Raw genomic sequence first — 18252 nt, 5'->3', positions numbered from 1 at the left:
CCAATCCCTAGGTACCTTACCTTCTTCCATACATTTATTAAATAATTGCACCAACCACTCCAAAACTATATCCCCACCTGCTTTTAACATTTCTATCTTTATCCCATCAATCCCGGCTGCCTTACCCCCTTTCATTTTACCTACTGCCTCACGAACTTCCCCCACACTCACAACTGGCTCTTCCTCACTCCTACAAGATGTTATTCCTCCTTGCCCTATACACGAAATCACAGCTTCCCTATCTTCATCAACATTTAACAATTCCTCAAAATATTCCTTCCATCTTCCCAATACCTCTAACTCTCCATTTAATAACTCTCCTCTCCTATTTTTAACTGACAAATCCATTTGTTCTCAACTTGAGACACCTAAAATGGAGAAGTGTAACAAATAATATTTTAGCAGAGATCACCCTAGAAGGCAACTCAGACGAAAACTCACACAGACATGAGCTATTAAATCTCTGCACCATTCACTTTAAACCAGCAAATAATAGAGCCTACAAGACTAGAAAATATGCTGGATCACATCTTCACTAACAACGACGATCTGATACATAATATAACCGTATCAAAGATGATACACTCAGATCACAAAATAATAGAGGTACAGACATGTATGCACAGGGCTTCTGACCAGCAAAATGTGATTAGTCTTGAGGGTGACTTAACAAAATTCAACTTCACAAACAAAAACATACAATGGGAACAAGTCAACCATGTCCTAAATGAAACAGACTGGGAAGATATCCTAAACAACATGGATCCGAACCTTTGCCTAGAAAAAATTAACTCTGTGGCTCTTGAGGTCTGTTCAAGGCACATTCCATTAAGAAAAAGAAAAAGAAGAAATAAACTAGAAAGAGTGAGATGCTCCCTATACAGATGAAGGTGAAGAATCACAGAGCTGCTGAGAGGGGCCAATGTATCTGAAATATGAAGGGAGGCACTGGTCAGAGAAATAGCAAATACTGAACTTAAGCTTAATTAAGGAATCTTACAGGAGTCAAGACTCCCAGGAAGAACTATAACCCATAAAGGAAATTGAAAAAAAACAAAATACTTCTTTTTCTATGCCAAATCTAAGGGTAAAACAACATCCAGTATTGGGCCTTGCTTAGGCGAGATTGGACATACAGAGATGACAGCCAAGAAATGAGTGAGATACTAAAGTTCCTATACGACTCATTGTTCAGCGAGCCATTACTCAGCCAATCTAAATGAATTCCTTATGAACGAGATCCAAAATTTGGTCATGGTGTTATCCTAACACCACAAGACTTTGAAAAGGCAATAAATGACATGCCCATGCACTATGCCCCAGGTCCAGATTCATGGAACTCCCTATTCATCAAGAACTGCAAGAAGCCCCTGTCACGTGCCTTCAGCATTCTATGGAGAGGGAGCATGGATTCAGGGGTTATCCCACACTCAAAACAACAGACATAGCCCCACTCTTCAAAGGAGGCAGTAAAGCAATTGCAAAGAACTACAGATTGATAGCACTGACAAAAAAAATCTTTGAAAGGGTTCTAAGAAGCAAGATTGCCAATCACCTAGATATCCACCAATTACACAACCCAGGGCAACACAGGTTTAGATCAGGTTGATCCTGCCTGTCCAAGCTACTGGACCACTATGACAAGGTCCTGGATGCTATAGAGGATAAACAAAATACAGATGTAGTATACACAGACTTTGCAAAAGCCTTCGACAAGTGCGACCACGGTGTAACAGTGCACAAAATGCATAATAAAGGAATAACAAGAAAAGCTGGTAGATGAATCTATAACTTCCTAACAAATAGAACACAAAGAGTAATAGAAAACAGAGTAAAGTTTGAGGCAGCTACAGTGAAAAACTCTGTTCCACAAAGCAAAGTACTTGCTTCCATTCCTCATCCTCGTATCTAACATAGACAGAGATGTAAGCCATAGCTCCATGTTGTCCTTTGCGGGTGACACCCGCAAATTGAAGACACTGCAAGACTCTAAATGGACATCAACCAAATCTTCAAATGGGTAACTCAAAACAATATGAAGTTCAATGAAGAAAAATTTCAACTATACTCAGATACGGAAAACTTGAGGAAATTAAAACTGTATCAGGGTATACAACAAATTCTAACCATACAATAGTGCAAAAAAAGTAATGTGAAGGACCTGGGAGTGATAATGTCAGAGGATCTCACCTTCAAAGACCCCAACAATGTATCTACCACATCATCTGCTAGATGCAGTAGATACATGATAGGATGGATAATGAGAACCTTCAAAACTAGGGATGCCATATCCATAATGATTCTCTTCAAATCGCTTGTTCTTTCTAGGCTGGAATACTGCTGTACACTAACTGCCCCCTTCCAGACAGGCAAAATTGCTGATTTAGAGACTGTACAAAGAACTTTCATGGCACACATAAGTATGATAAAGCACCTAAATTACTAGGAACGGTTGAAATCCCTTGATTTGTATTCCCTGGAATGCAGGTGAGAGAGATACATGGTAATATACACTTGGAAAATCCTAGAGGGATTAGTACCAAATTTGCACACAAAAATCACTCCTTATGAAAGCAAAAGACTCAGCAGGGGATGCAACATTCCCCCAATGTAAAGCAGAGGCACCATGAGTACACTGAGAGACAGCACAATAAGTGTCTGGGGCCCAAGACCGTTCAACTGCCTCCCAGCATACATAAGGGGGATGACCAATAGACCCCTGGCTGTCTTCAAGAAGGGACTGGACAGGCACCTAAAGTCAGTTTGCGTGCAGCCAGCAGTAACAGCCTGGATTATCAGACCCTGATCCACCTTGAAGCCTGGTCTCAGACCAGGGTCTGGTGGATCCTATCATGTTACTTTGCTCAAACACCAACAGTACATCTCCATTAAAACCATTTGCCTCCACTCGCTGCTAACACACACACACTTGCTCCTTTACTCCCCCCTCCCTACAACCTTTCCTAAGATGACCCTTAGCCAAATTTCCTTCCACTACAGATTTATATGCCCTCCAAGTCATTCTATTTTGTTCCATCCTTTCTAAATATTTGAACCACCCCAGCAATCCCTCCTGAGCCTTCTGGATAATACAGTGGACCCCCGGTTAACGATATTTTTTCATTCCAGAAGTATGTTCTTGTGCCAGTACTGACCGAATTTGTTCCCATAAGGAATATTGTGAAGTAGATTAGTCCATTCCAGACCCCCAAACATACACATACAAACGCACTTACATAAATACACTTACATAATTTGTCGCATTGGGAGGTGATCGTTAAGCGGGGGTCCACTGTACTTTTTGAAAGCCCGCACTTCCTTCTAATCTCCAAGCTACGGATTCTCTGCATAATATTCACACCACACAATGCCCTTAGACATGACATCTCCACTGCCTCCAGCTTCCTCCTTGCTGCAACATTCACTACCCATGCTTCACACCCATATAAGTGTATTGGTACCATTATACTCTCATACATTCCCATTTTTTAACTTTCTTCCAATCATAAAGCACTAACATTACTCAATGTCATGAAGTGGCAAGCATGTTGAAACCAGAATTCTTAATAAACATACCAGGTAATGGTAAACCCAAGAATTGTGCCCTAAATGACTTTACTCAACTTTTCCTCACTCTGATACCAATATTCATTAATTTTTTTTTTTTTATTTTTTTTATTATCACACCGGCCGATTCCCACCAAGGCAGGGTGGCCCGAAAAAGAAAAACTTTCACCATCATTCACTCCATCACTGTCTTGCCAGAAGGGTGCTTTACACTACAGTTTTTAAACTGCAACATTAACACCCCTCCTTCAGAGTGCAGGCACTGTACTTCCCATCTCCAGGACTCAAGTCCGGCCTGCCGGTTTCCCTGAATCCCTTCATAAATGTTACTTTGCTCACACTCCAACAGCACGTCAAGTATTAAAAACCATTTGTCTCCATTCACTCCTATCAAACACGCTCACGCATGCCTGCTGGAAGTCCAAGCCCCTCGCACACAAAACCTCCTTTACCCCCTCCCTCCAACCCTTCCTAGGCCGACCCCTACCCCGCCTTCCTTCCACTACAGACTGATACACTCTTGAAGTCATTCTGTTTCGCTCCATTCTCTCTACATGTCCGAACCACCTCAACAACCCTTCCTCAGCCCTCTGGACAACAGTTTTGGTAATCCCGCACCTCCTCCTAACTTCCAAACTACGAATTCTCTGCATTATATTCACACCACACATTGCCCTCAGACATGACATCTCCACTGCCTCCAGCCTTCTCCTCGCTGCAACATTCATCACCCACGCTTCACACCCATATAAGAGCGTTGGTAAAACTATACTCTCATACATTCCCCTCTTTGCCTCCAAGGACAAAGTTCTTTGTCTCCACAGACTCCTAAGTGCACCACTCACTCTTTTTCCCTCATCAATTCTATGATTCACCTCATCTTTCATAGACCCATCCGCTGACACGTCCACTCCCAAATATCTGAATACGTTCACCTCCTCCATACTCTCTCCCTCCAATCTGATATTCAATCTTTCATCACCTAATCTTTTTGTTATCCTCATAACCTTACTCTTTCCTGTATTCACCTTTAATTTTCTTCTTTTGCACACCCTACCAAATTCATCCACCAATCTCTGCAACTTCTCTTCAGAATCTCCCAAGAGCACAGTGTCATCAGCAAAGAGCAGCTGTGACAACTCCCACTTTGTGTGTGATTCTTTATCTTTTAACTCCACGCCTCTTGCCAAGACCCTCGCATTTACTTCTCTTACAACCCCATCTATAAATATATTAAACAACCACGGTGACATCACACATCCTTGTCTAAGGCCTACTTTTACTGGGAAAAAATTTCCCTCTTTCCTACATACTCTAACTTGAGCCTCACTATCCTCGTAAAAACTCTTCACTGCTTTCAGTAACCTACCTCCTACACCATACACTTGCAACATCTGCCACATTGCCCCCCTATCCACCCTGTCATACGCCTTTTCCAAATCCATAAATGCCACAAAGACCTCTTTAGCCTTATCTAAATACTGTTCACTTATATGTTTCACTGTAAACACCTGGTCCACACACCCCCTACCTTTCCTAAAGCCTCCTTGTTCATCTGCTATCCTATTCTCCGTCTTACTCTTAATTCTTTCAATTATAACTCTACCATACACTTTACCAGGTACACTCAACAGACTTATCCCCCTATAATTTTTGCACTCTCTTTTATCCCCTTTGCCTTTATACAAAGGAACTATGCATGCTCTCTGCCAATCCCTAGGTACCTTACCCTCTTCCATACATTTATTAAATAATTGCACCAACCACTCCAAAACTATATCCCCACCTGCTTTTAACATTTCTATCTTTATCCCATCAATCCCGGCTGCCTTACCCCCTTTCATTTTACCTACTGCCTCACGAACTTCCCCCACACTCACAACTGGCTCTTCCTCACTCCTACAAGATGTTATTCCTCCTTGCCCTATACACGAAATCACAGCTTCCCTATCTTCATCAACATTTAACAATTCCTCAAAATATTCCTTCCATCTTCCCAATACCTCTAACTCTCCATTTAATAACTCTCCTCTCCTATTTTTAACTGACAAATCCATTTGTTCTCTAGGCTTTCTTAACTTGTTAATCTCACTCCAAAACTTTTTCTTATTTTCAACAAAATTTGTTGATAACATCTCACCCACTCTCCCATTTGCTCTCTTTTTACATTGCTTCACCACTCTCTTAACTTCTCTCTTTTTCTCCATATACTCTTCCCTCCTTGCATCACTTCTACTTTGTAAAAACTTCTCATATGCTAACTTTTTCTCCCTTACTACTCTCTTTACATCATCATTCCACCAATCGCTCCTCTTCCCTCCTGCACCCACTTTCCTGTAACCACAAACTTCTGCTGAACACTCTAACACTACATTTTTAAACCTACCCCATACCTCTTCGACCCCATTGCCTATGCTCTCATTAGCCCATCTATCCTCCAATAGCTGTTTATATCTTACCCTAACTGCCTCCTCTTTTAGTTTATAAACCTTCACCTCTCTCTTCCCTGATGCTTCTATTCTCCTTGTATCCCATCTACCTTTTACTCTCAGTGTAGCTACAACTAGAAAGTGATCTGATATATCTGTGGCCCCTCTATAAACATGTACATCCTGAAGTCTACTCAACAGTCTTTTATCTACCAATACATAATCCAACAAACTACTGTCATTTCGCCCTACATCATATCGTGTATACTTATTTATCCTCTTTTTCTTAAAATATGTATTACCTATAACTAAACCCCTTTCTATACAAAGTTCAATCAAAGGGCTCCCATTATCATTTACACCTGGCACCCCAAACTTACCTACCACACCCTCTCTAAAAGTTTCTCCTACTTTAGCATTCAAGTCCCCTACCACAATTACTCTCTCACTTGGTTCAAAGGCTCCTATACATTCACTTAACATCTCCCAAAATCTCTCTCTCTCCTCTGCATTCCTCTCTTCTCCAGGTGCATACACGCTTATTATGACCCACTTCTCGCATCCAACCTTTACTTTAATCCACATAATTCTTGAATTTACACATTCATATTCTCTTTTCTCCTTCCATAACTGATCATTTAACATTACTGCTACCCCTTCCTTTGCTCTAACTCTCTCAGATACTCCAGATTTAATCCCATTTATTTCCCCCCACTGAAACTCTCCTACCCCCTTCAGCTTTGTTTCGCTTAGGGCCAGGACATCCAACTTCTTTTCATTCATAACATCAGCAATCATCTGTTTCTTGTCATCCGCACTACATCCACGCACATTTAAGCAACCCAGTTTTATAAAGTTTTTCTTCTTCTCTTTTTTAGTAATTGTATACAGGAGAAGGGGTTACTAGCCCATTGCTCCCGGCATTTTAGTCGCCTCATACGACACGCATGGCTTACGGAGGAAAGATTCTTTTCCACTTCCCCATGGACAATAGAAGAAATAAAAAAGAACAAGAGCTATTTAGAAAAAGGAGAAAAACCTAGATGTATGTATATATATATATGCATGTGTGTGTCTGTGAAGTGTGACCAAAGTGTAAGTAGGAGTAGCAAGATATCCCTGTTATCTTAGCGTGTTTATGAGACAGAAAAAGAAACCAGCAATCCTACCATCATGCAAAACAGTTACAGGTTTTTGTTTCACAGTCATCTGGCAGGATGGTAGTACTTCCCTGGGTGGTTGCTGTCTACCAACCTACTACCTAATATTCATTAAGACATTAAAAAAAGTGTGATTAGACTGACAAAGAATTTTTTTATCAACATTCTGATTACTAGGCCTGGCCTGAGACCAGGTAGTGCGACAATGACCCTTGGAATCAACAACAAATATGTGTAATGAAAGCCTTAGTAATAAAGAACTACATAGAAATGGAGGCAGTTAATAGGGAGCAATATTTCCCTAATGCATATATGGGTGTGAATATCTGCACAGAGTGAGTCAGAGAATCCAAGGATGTATGTGTTAAGATGAAATTACCTTCTGGAAGATGCAAAGGTGAGGAAATGTGCGTGAGACATCAAGACGGATAAGGTCTATGGTTCCTTCCTGGTCACCACAGTCACTAGTCACCTCCTCCAGGCTAGCCATGCTCCCACATTCACTAAAACTCATCAGCTTTTCCATGGACCTGATTGAGCCAAGGAAAACTATTAGGAAAACTGTACTGCTGCAAAAAAGTTTAACAACAAAACTACAGAATCTCTACATTAAAATATTCTGTTTCTTAATTACATGCCACTGACAACCATGCACTAAAATACATATTGGTATGTATATTAAAGTAATACTTTAAATTATACACTATTACAAAACAAATCTATCAAATTCATTTTGAGTAAAAGAAAATTTGGGGCAAGCAAAGGTAGGTTGACCAAAAAAATATGTTCATTATTAATGCAAGTATTTTTGTTTTAATCTATTGTGATATATTATATTGATCAAACTAAATGTATGCCAGTATTTTCAAAGTAGTTACAGTTTAGACAATAATTACAGTCTTGAACAAGTAATAAAAAAACTTTCTCCAAAACCTCCTAATATGTTAATCTATGCGTGGAATATGCATTAAAAATATCTTCCTAAATAAGAGGTTCATGCACACATGCTATGTATAGAACATGTGAAGCCATAAGCTTCCACATAAACAACCAAATAAGGAAAACAATAAAAAAAAAATATTTACTGATATAAAAATGAAAGGTCAGATAGTATGGCAAAAATTACGTTAGTGCAAAAAGTGAGTGGCTGAAGAAAATTTTTGTAGATGGTGCAGAAATCTATTTTTTAATGAAATGTATAAAAATGTGTATTACAGTGTGTGACAAGATGGTCTAGCAGATTTACTACAGTACGGTCGAACCCCCAAGTTTACAGTTGAGCATTGGGCTCAGCCACAATAAATCACCTTAAACCTTTAACCCTTAAACTGTCCACACGTAGATCTACGTTCACGTGCAGGGGGTTCCAAACGTAGATCAATGTTTTATTTTTCTTTCCTTCAAAATTGGTGCGATAGGCCTGAGTCGCCTAGACATGAGAGAATGGGTCTGTGCACTCAGTATGAAAAAAATCAGTGACCGTTTAGTACCTTATGGGAGCACCAGTTCAACTGAGTGCCAGCTAGAGCAAATAGTGTGGCAAACACCAGGGATTCACTGATGTCATGTATTAACACTTCCCTTTTAAGAAGAAAGTAAAAATAGGTTAGATAAATACATGAGTGGGTGTGGGTGGGTGTGAGTTGGACCTGACTAGCTTGTGCTACTAGGTCAGATGCTGTGCTCCTTCCTTCAGTAGATGTGACCTGACTAGGTGGGTCATTGGTCTAAGCCAGGGGGTGACATGCATCTGCCTTGCACGGGCCAGTAGGCCTGCTGCAGTGTTCCTTCTTTCTTATGTTCTATGTATTTGGCAGGCTGGCCAGCTGGCTTGCTTTGGCTGGCTTTCACTGTCTCTGTCTATCTATATCTCTGTCTGTCTGTCTATATCTGTCTATCTCTGTCTCTCACATGTAAACATAAGTACAATTATTATACATAGTCTAAATTAACTAGGATAACCCAAAAGTTCCAGGTAAAGTACTATACAGTGTTTGTAGATATAAGACATAATAAACATGATGCAAGTAATAGCAGTGTCACTTGTTCAGCAATCAGGGAGCAGCTCTTAACCTTTAAACTGTCCAAGCAGATCTATGTTCACATGCGTAGTGCTCCAAAAGTAGATCTACATTTTTTTACATATTTTCAAATATAAGAAAAAAAATGTAGATCAAAGTTTTTTTTACATGTTTTCAAATGTAAAAAAATAAAAGAAGATCTACTTTTTTTACATAATGTTGAAAAAACGTAGATCTACGTTTGGACAGTTTAAGGGTTAAACCAAAGACCAACAGCTTTACCAGCCACTCCCTGAGACAGAGACAAACAGATGGAAAGACAGACAGACACAGAGAGATAAACAGGCAGATATATAGACAGACAGAGACAGACAGACAGACATGTTTGTGTGCAACAGTGAAAACAAATAAAGCGAGGGTTCCCTGCAGCAGCCCACATTCATCAAATGTCACTGCCTGTCACTGGTTATCTTATGCTTGTCAATACCATCCTTCAATGAGTTTCATATATACTCCAGGCAGACAGAAAGACAGATAAACAGAGCTAGATAGACAGATAAGCAGAGCTAGACAGACAGACATGTTTGTGTGCAACAGCAAAAACAAATAAAGCCAGGGTTCCCTGCAGCAGCGCACATTCATCATATGTCACTGGCTGTCACCAGTTATCTCGCTTGTCATAACACCATTCTTCATGGAGCGTCTAAAACATTGCAAAGACCTATAAATACTTTGTATATATTTCTAGACAATAGTAAATGACCAAGGCAGGTGAAAATGTTCACCTGTCGGTGTGATTGTTATTATGTGAATACTATCTCAGAACATAATATTAGTGTCAGAATAAAGATTGGCTGTGAAATCACAAGAACTATTATAAATTGTAATTATTTTTTTTATTAACACACTGGCCAATTCCCACCAAGGCAGGGTGGCCCGAAAAAGAAAAACTTTCACCATCATTCACTCCATCACTGTCTTGCCAGAAGGGTGCTTTACACTACAGTTTTTAAACTGCAACATTAACACCCCTCCTTCAGAGTGCAGGCACTGTACTTCCCATCTCCAGGACTCAAGTCCGGCCTGCCGGTTTCCCTGAACCCCTTCATAAATGTTACTTTGCTCACACTCCAACAGCACGTCAAGTATTAAAAACCATTTGTCTCCATTCACTCCTATCAAACACGCTCACGCATGCCCGCTCGAAGTCCAAGCCCCTCGCACACAAAACCTCCTTTACCCCCTCCCTCCAACCTTTCCTAGGCCGACCCCTACCCCGCCTTCCTTCCACTACACACTGATACGCTCTTGAAGTCATTCTGTTTCGCTCCATTCTCTCTACATGTCCGAACCACCTCAACAACCCTTCCTAAGCCCTCTGTAATTATCAGAACATAAAAATTATACAAATAAAAATAAAAATGAAAAAAGATAAATCTGCAACCTGCAGGACTGTATGTTGCCATCAGGTGAGCACCCAGAGCCAACATATCAGTCTTATATCTCGGTAAGCACTGGTTCTAATTTTTTTTTTGTCTTATACCACACAGAAAATTGCCTCTTTAATTAAAAAAAAAAATATTTTTCGAAATATTCGGAGTGCCACGCAGGGGAACGTAGATCTATGTTTGAACAGTTTAAGGGTTAATAACCCAACAAAAAACTGCAGTGCAACTGATTACCAACTCCTGCACTAAACAGCACACTCCACTGCTTTTTAACCCCTTGACTGTCAAAACCCCAAATCCTGAGGTGTCTCCTGGAGTCGGAAAATTTAAAAAAAAAAAAAAAAAATTCTTATGAAATGATAGAGAATCTTTTCCTGATGGTAATGACATCAAAAGAATGAAATTTGATGGAAAACTTACAGAATTACTCTTGTAAAGTTAGCGACTGCGGCGATATTTACAAATTAGCGATATCGCCCACTTTGAGTCCTATTTTCGGCTAATTCCATTGTTCCAGTCGACCAAACTCATAGCTATTTCTTTAGAACTCCATTTGTTCTATTGACTGAGTACAAGAAACTGCCCATTTACCGATTTCAACTACCCAATAACGTGGTCAGAAATTTGCAATTTGGCAAATTTCACGAAAATTAAAAAAATATGCCAATTTCAAAATGGGGTCCAGAATGAACAATGCAGACATTCCTGGCTCTAAAATAACATTTTCTTTGTTCATCAGTCACGTCTCTAGGCCCCTCTGATATTACTCTTGCTTTCTATTTTGAATTTTTATTCAAACAAAAAATAGAAGATTTACTGTTATGCAGACTACTGCAATATTGTAATAATTGTATAAATAATGTCAACCCATTCGTGACTGCATATTAGAATGGCTAGTTGGACATTTATTGGACAACAACATCATTTGTTTAATTTTAAACATTGGCAAAAATCAAACATTTCCCCTACTTTGAGCTCCATTTCAAGGTTTTCTTCATCATAAAACCAATCAAAATCACCTTTATTTCTATAACATGTTTTCCATTCTATCAAATGAGACCAAGAAAACGAGAATACAACCATAAATACTATACGAAAATACAGTGGACCCTCTCCTAACGATATCAATCCGTTCCTTAGAGCTCAACGTTAGGCGAAATTATCGTTAGCCGAATTAATTTTCCCCATAAGAAATAATGGAAATCAAATTAATCTGTTCCTGACACCTCAAAGTATGAAAAAAAAAATTTACCAAATGAAATATTAATTTTAATACACACAAACTGAAGAAGACATGTACAATTACATGACACTTACCTTTATTGAAGATCTGGTGATGATTGATGGGATGGGAGGAGGGGAGAGTGTGGATGGTATTAATGTTTAGAAGGGGAAACCCTTTCCATTAGGACTTGAGGTGTCAAGTACTTTTCCGGGGTTACTTCCCTTCTTCTTTTAATGCCACTAGGACCAGCTTGAGAGTCACTGGACCTCTGTCGCACAACATATCTGTCCATACAGCTCTGTACCTCCCGTTCCTTTAAGATTTGTCTAAAATGGGCCATAATATTGTCATTGTAATAGTCACCAGCATGGCTTGCAATAGCTGTGTTAGGGTGATTTTCATCCACAAAGGTTAGCAGTTCAACCTGCTCTTCACACATTTCCTTAATCTTTGAAGTAGGCACAATGGATTCCACAACTGGCATAGGCATCTCAGGGTTAGCCCCAAACCCTTCAAAATCTTTCTTAATTTCCATACTAATTCTCACCCTTTTTATCACAGGGTTGGTACTAGAAGCTTTCTTGGGGCCCATGGTCACTTATTTTGCAGGTGCAATCACTAAAAATGCTGTGATAATATGAAATGTTCCGATTGTATGTTTGGATGCGACTGTGGTGGCTGGCTTGTAAACACTGGCACCCACGGGACAAGTGAGGCACGCTCAGGCCACACGTGGATGCGTCTCGAACGGAACGAATCATGTTGGGCAAGTTTTTTAGCGCTAGCCGAGGAAAAATTTTTGCGTTAAAATGTATCGCTAGGCGGATTTAACGTTATGCAATGCGTTCATTAGGCAAGGGTCCACTGTACACCACAAAGTCGGCGTTATAATCCAAAAAAAACAGTTGGAGTTTTTATTTTTTCTCATTATGCACTACGTGCTGCAGGTTTTTTTTATATGATGCACACTGACCACACAGACCCATTCTCTCACATGTGGGCCTACCAGCTTTCTCCTGCTTGATATGAAGCCGCTAGAATTTTTGAGTACATATACGTGAAACATGGTGGCTCGTAAGACGTATATATATGACCGAAACAGTCAAAGGGTTAAGGATTGAGGGTCTCAACCCTCAAAGTGTTAAGACTACAAATATTTTAATTTAAGTAATAAGTGTATTGTATTTGCATTTTATTGCTCTATGGCACTTTAAATGCCTAGTACAGTGGACCCCCGGTTCATGATGCTATCGGTATCCGATAAATCCGGTAACCGATGCAATTCGTACGAGACGTGTCCACGTGTGGCCTGAACTGCCCCGTGTGTGCCAGTGTTTACAAGCCAGCCAGTGTGCGCGCATCTAAGGATACATTCAGTACATTCCATATTATCCATATTATCACTGTTTTTTGTGCTTGTTTCTGCAAAATAAGTCACTCTGGGCCCCAAGAAAGCTTCTAGTGCCAACCCTTCGAGACCAAGGGTGCTAATGACTATTGAAATGAAGAAAGAGATAATTGCAAAGTACAAAAGTGGAGTGCGTGTGTCGGAGCTGGTCAGGTTGTATAGTAAACCCCAATCAACCATCTCTACTATAGTGAGCAGGAAAACGGCAATCAAGGAAGCTGTTCTTGCAAAAGGTGCAACTGTGATTACGAAACAGCGACCACAAGTGTTAGAAAATGTTGAGAGACTGTTATTGGTGTGGATAAATGAAAAACAGATAGCAGGAGATAGCATCTCTCAAGCAATCATTTGTGAAAAGGCTAGGCAGTTGCATGACGATTTGGTTAAGAAATTGCCTGCAACTAGTGGTGATGTGAGTGAATTTAAGGCCAGCAAAGGTTGGTTTGAAAGATTTAAGAATCGTAGTGGCATACATAGTGTGATTAGGCATGGTGAGGCTGCCAGTTCAGACCACAAAGCAGCTGAAAAATATGTGCAGGAATTCAAGGAATACATCGAGGCTGAAGGATTGAAACCTTAACAAGTGTTTAATTGTGACGAAACAGGCCTGTTTTGGAAGAAATTTCCAAGCAGGACCTATATTACTCAGGAGGAAAAGGCACTCCCAGGATATAAGCCTATGAAAGACAGGCTTACTCTTCTGATGTGTGCCAATGCTAGTGGTGATTGCAAAGTGAAGCCTTTATTAGTGTATCACTCAGAAACTCCCAGAGCATTCAGGCAAAAGAATATCCTCAAGGCTAATTTGTGTGTGCTGTGGAGGGCAAACAGTAAGGCATGGGTCACTAGGGACTTTTTCTATGACTGGTTACACCATGCATTTGCCCCCAATGTGAAAAATTACCTGACTGAAAAGAAATTAGACCTTAAGTGCCTCCTGGTGTTAGAATATGCCCCTGGTCATCCTACAGACTTGGCAGAACGACTTTCTGGGGACATGAGCTTCATTAAGGTCAAGTTTTTGCTTCCTAATGCCACTCCTCTCCTGCAGCCCATGGACCAGCAGGTCATTTCCAACTTCAAGAAACTGTACACAAAAGCTATGTTTGAAAGGTGCTTTGAAGTGACCACAGATACTTTATTGACTCTAAAGGAGTTTTGGAGGATCACTTTAATATTCTCAATTGTGTAAACCTTATAGGTAAGGCTTGGGAGGGAGTGACTAAGAGGGCCTTGAACTCTGCTTGGAAAAAGCTGTGGCCAGAATGTGTAGACAAAAGGGATTTCAAAGGGTTTGAGGCAAACCCTGAGAAGCCTGCCAGTTGAGGAATCCATTGTGGCATTGGGGAAGTTCTTGGGGTTGGAGGTTAGTGGGGAGGATGTGGAAGAGTTGATGGAGGAGGACAATGACGAACAACCACTGATGAGCTGCTAGATCATATTCAACAGCAAGAGGCCAGACATGAGGAAACTGCTCCGGAGGAGGGGATAGAGAAATTGAAGAAGTTGTCTACTTCAAAGATTAAGGAAATGTGTGCAATGTGTCTTAAAGTGCAAAGCTTTTTCGATGAAAATCACCCTCAGACAGTTGCTGCAAGCCATGTTGGCAACTTGTACAATGACACTGTTGTGAACCACTTTAGGAAAGTGGGTGTGAAGCATGGATGATTAATGTTGCAGCGAGGAGAAGGCTGGAGGCAGTGGAGATGTCATGTCTGAGGGCAATGTGTGGTGTGAATATAATGCAGAGAATTCGTAGTTTGCAAGTTAGGAGGAGGTGGGGGATTACCAAAACTGTTGTCCAGAGGGCTGAGAAAGGGTTGTTGAGGTGGTTCGGACATGTAGAGAGAATGGAGCAAAACAGAGTGACTTCAAGAGTGTATCAGTCTGCAGTGAAAGGAAGGCGGGGTAGGGGTCAGCCTAGGAAAGGTTGGAGGGAGGGGGTAAAGGAGGTTTTGTGTGCAAGGGGCTTGGACTTCCAGCAGGCATGCATGAGCGTGTTTGATAGGAGTGAATGGAGACAAATGGTTTTTAATACTTGACGTGCTGTTGGAGTGTTAGAAAAGTAACATTTATGAAGGGGTTCAGGGAAACCGGCAGGCCGGACTTGAGTCCTGGAGATGGGAAGTACAGTGCCTGCACTCTGAAGGAGGGGTGTTAATGTTGCAGTTTAAAAGCTGTAGTGTAAAGCACCCTTCCGGCAAGACAGTGATGGAGTAAATGATGGTGAAAGTTTTTCTTTTTCGGGGCACCCTGCCTTGGTGGGAATCGGCCAGTGTGATAATAATAAAATAATAATAAAAATAAAGGAACGAGAGGTACAGGCCTCTATGGACAGATATGTTGTGCGACACAAGTCCAGTGACTCTCAAGCTGGTCCTAGTGGCATTAAAAGAAGGGAAGTAACCCCGGAAAAGGACTTGACACCTCAAGTCCTAATGGAGGGGGATTCCCCTTCTAAACACTAACACCATCCACTCTCTCCCCTCCTCCCATCCCATCAATCACCACCAGATCTTCATTAAAGGTAAGTGTCAATTATTCTATTGTTATTATTCTATTGTTATTGTTGTTATTGTAATTATTCTGTTGCATTAAACTTAATATTTCATGAAGTAAAAGTTTTTTTTCATACTTTTGGGTGTCTTGCATGGATTAATTTGATTTCCATTATTTCTTATAGGGAAAACTGATTCGCTTTCCGATAATTTTGGTTTACGATGAGCTCTCAGGAACTGATTAATATCGCGAACCGGGGGTCCACTGTATATAATGCGTGGGTGGGGTGGCCAGATGGTGTTACGATACCTAAAACACTATTCGATACCTACCTACCCTACTATTCAACTTGCACCCTATATTAAGACCATTAAGATTACAAATATTATAAGGTAAGTATGAAAGAGGGTAAGGTACCTAGGGATTGGCAAAGAGAATGCATAGTTTCTTTGTAAAAAGGCAAAGGGGATAAAAGAGAGTGCAAAAATTACAGTGGAACCTCAAATATCAAACTTTCTTCGTTCCAGACGGCTGTTCGAGTGTCGTTACCGAACGAATTTATTCCCATCAGGAATAATGTAAATTAGATTAGTTAATTTCAGACCCTCAAAAATACACTTATAAAAGCACTTACGAAAATACACTTGCATAATTGGTTGAGCTGGGAGCAGTTCAATATTTGATGTTTCACCGTACATGGGAATAAGTCTGTTGAATATACCTGGTAAAGTCTATGGTAGAGTTATTATTGAAAGAATTAAGAGTAAGATGGAGACTAAGATAGTAGATGAACAAGGAGGCTTTAGAAAAGGTAGGGGGTGTGTAGACCAAGTGTTTACAGTGAAACCTACAGGTGAACAGTACAGTGGACCCCCGGCTTACGATGTCCTCAACCTATGTTAAAACTGACTTATGATGCTTGTCAGCATAAAAATTTGACCTCGACATACAATTTGACCCCAACATACGTTGAAAAACTAGACTTACATCATTCGTCCCATACGCGTCCACGCGTCTGTCTGGCCTGAGTACCTCAGCTGAGCTAGTGTGACATTGTTTACAAGCCGGGCGGACACGGTTGCACGCATACATTCGATAAATTTTGTATTATTCACAAGACCAGTCACAAGACTCACAGAGGGAAAATTCCTTGGTATCCACCTTGACAGTAGCCTTAAGTTCAGGACACACATACAACAAATCACCAAGAAAATCTCCAAGACTGTAGGCATACTATCAAAGATAAGGTACTACGTTCCACAATCACCTCTCCTGGCACTGTACCATTCACTCATATACCCTTATCTTACATATGGAATTTGTGCATGGGGATCAACAACATCCAATCACCTAAAACCCCTAATAACCCAGCAAAAGGCAGCAGTAAGAATGATAACAAATTCCCACTCCTGCCAGCATACTCCATCAATTTGCAAAAGTCTGAATCTACTCACCATTAAGAGCATCCATACTTATTCATGTGCCTACTACATACACAGAACAATACACGCAAATATACACCCCCACTCAAACTTCTCACCAACCTAAACAGGACACATGATCACAACACAAGACACAGATCTCTTTTTGATATATCACACTGTGTAAAAACTCTATGCACATAAAGGACCCCAAAATATGGAATTCATTACCAGAAGATATTAGAGTAACCCAGTCTGAAAATCAATTTAAGACTCTTCTCAAAAGAAATTAATGGCCCTAGACTAAATGCTAAATACTCAGTACACACTTACTCACCTATGTACTCCCACATCATTACTGAAACAATCACATTGAACCTTTTATCCATTGTTGACAGGAATATAATTGAATTATTGTTTTCACAAAAGCATTTTATACAAATTTTGATTCATTTATAATTAATATTCTACTGTACAACTATGAAATAATTACTATCCTACTGTACAACTATGATATACTCCTTAGTATTAAGTAGACTGTAAGCCAATAATGTTAAGTTGGCCCATACTGCCTAGGCATAATAGAGGCTCTCTTTGCATTGCAACCCACTACTGTAAATACAAAATCTCAATGTACTGTTTGCAAAGACATAAAATAAATAAATAAATAGGAGGTAGGGTATTGAAAGCAATGGAGAGCTTTTATGAGGATAGTGAGGCTCAGGTTAGAGTATGTAGGAGAGAGGGAGATTATTTCCCAGTAAAAGTAGGCCTTAGACAAGGATGTGTGATGTCACCGTGGTTGTTCAATATATTTATAGATGGGGTTGTATGAGAAGTGAATGCAAGGGTCTTGGCAAGAGGTGTGGAGTTAAAAGATAAAGAATCAAACACAAAGTGGGAGTTCTCACAGTTGCTCTTTGCTGATGACACTGTGCTTTTGGGAGATTCTGAAGAGAAGTTGCAGAGGCTGGTGGATGAATTTGGTAGGGTATGTAAAAGAAGAAAATTAAAAGTGAATAGAGGAAAGAGCGTGGTGATGAGGATAAAAAGAATAGATGCCAAAAGATTGGA

General features: G+C 40.2%; 1 protein-coding gene across 1 annotated transcript in view; it reads right to left on the bottom strand.

The window, feature by feature from the left end:
- The window catches only part of LOC128703844 (TBC1 domain family member 14), a 104297-nt gene that overhangs the window by 62025 nt on the left and 24020 nt on the right, over positions 1-18252 (bottom strand). Inside the window, exon 3 of the mRNA XM_070103779.1 lies at positions 7536-7686. Within this exon, the coding sequence (XP_069959880.1) occupies positions 7536-7686 (151 nt within the window). The remainder of the gene's footprint in view (positions 1-7535; positions 7687-18252) is intronic.

The sequence above is a fragment of the Cherax quadricarinatus genome, chromosome 87, assembly GCF_038502225.1.
Source record: "Cherax quadricarinatus isolate ZL_2023a chromosome 87, ASM3850222v1, whole genome shotgun sequence".
NCBI classification, from domain to species: Eukaryota; Metazoa; Arthropoda; class Malacostraca; order Decapoda; family Parastacidae; genus Cherax; species Cherax quadricarinatus.
This window is presented reverse-complemented; position numbering and strand designations above follow the sequence as displayed.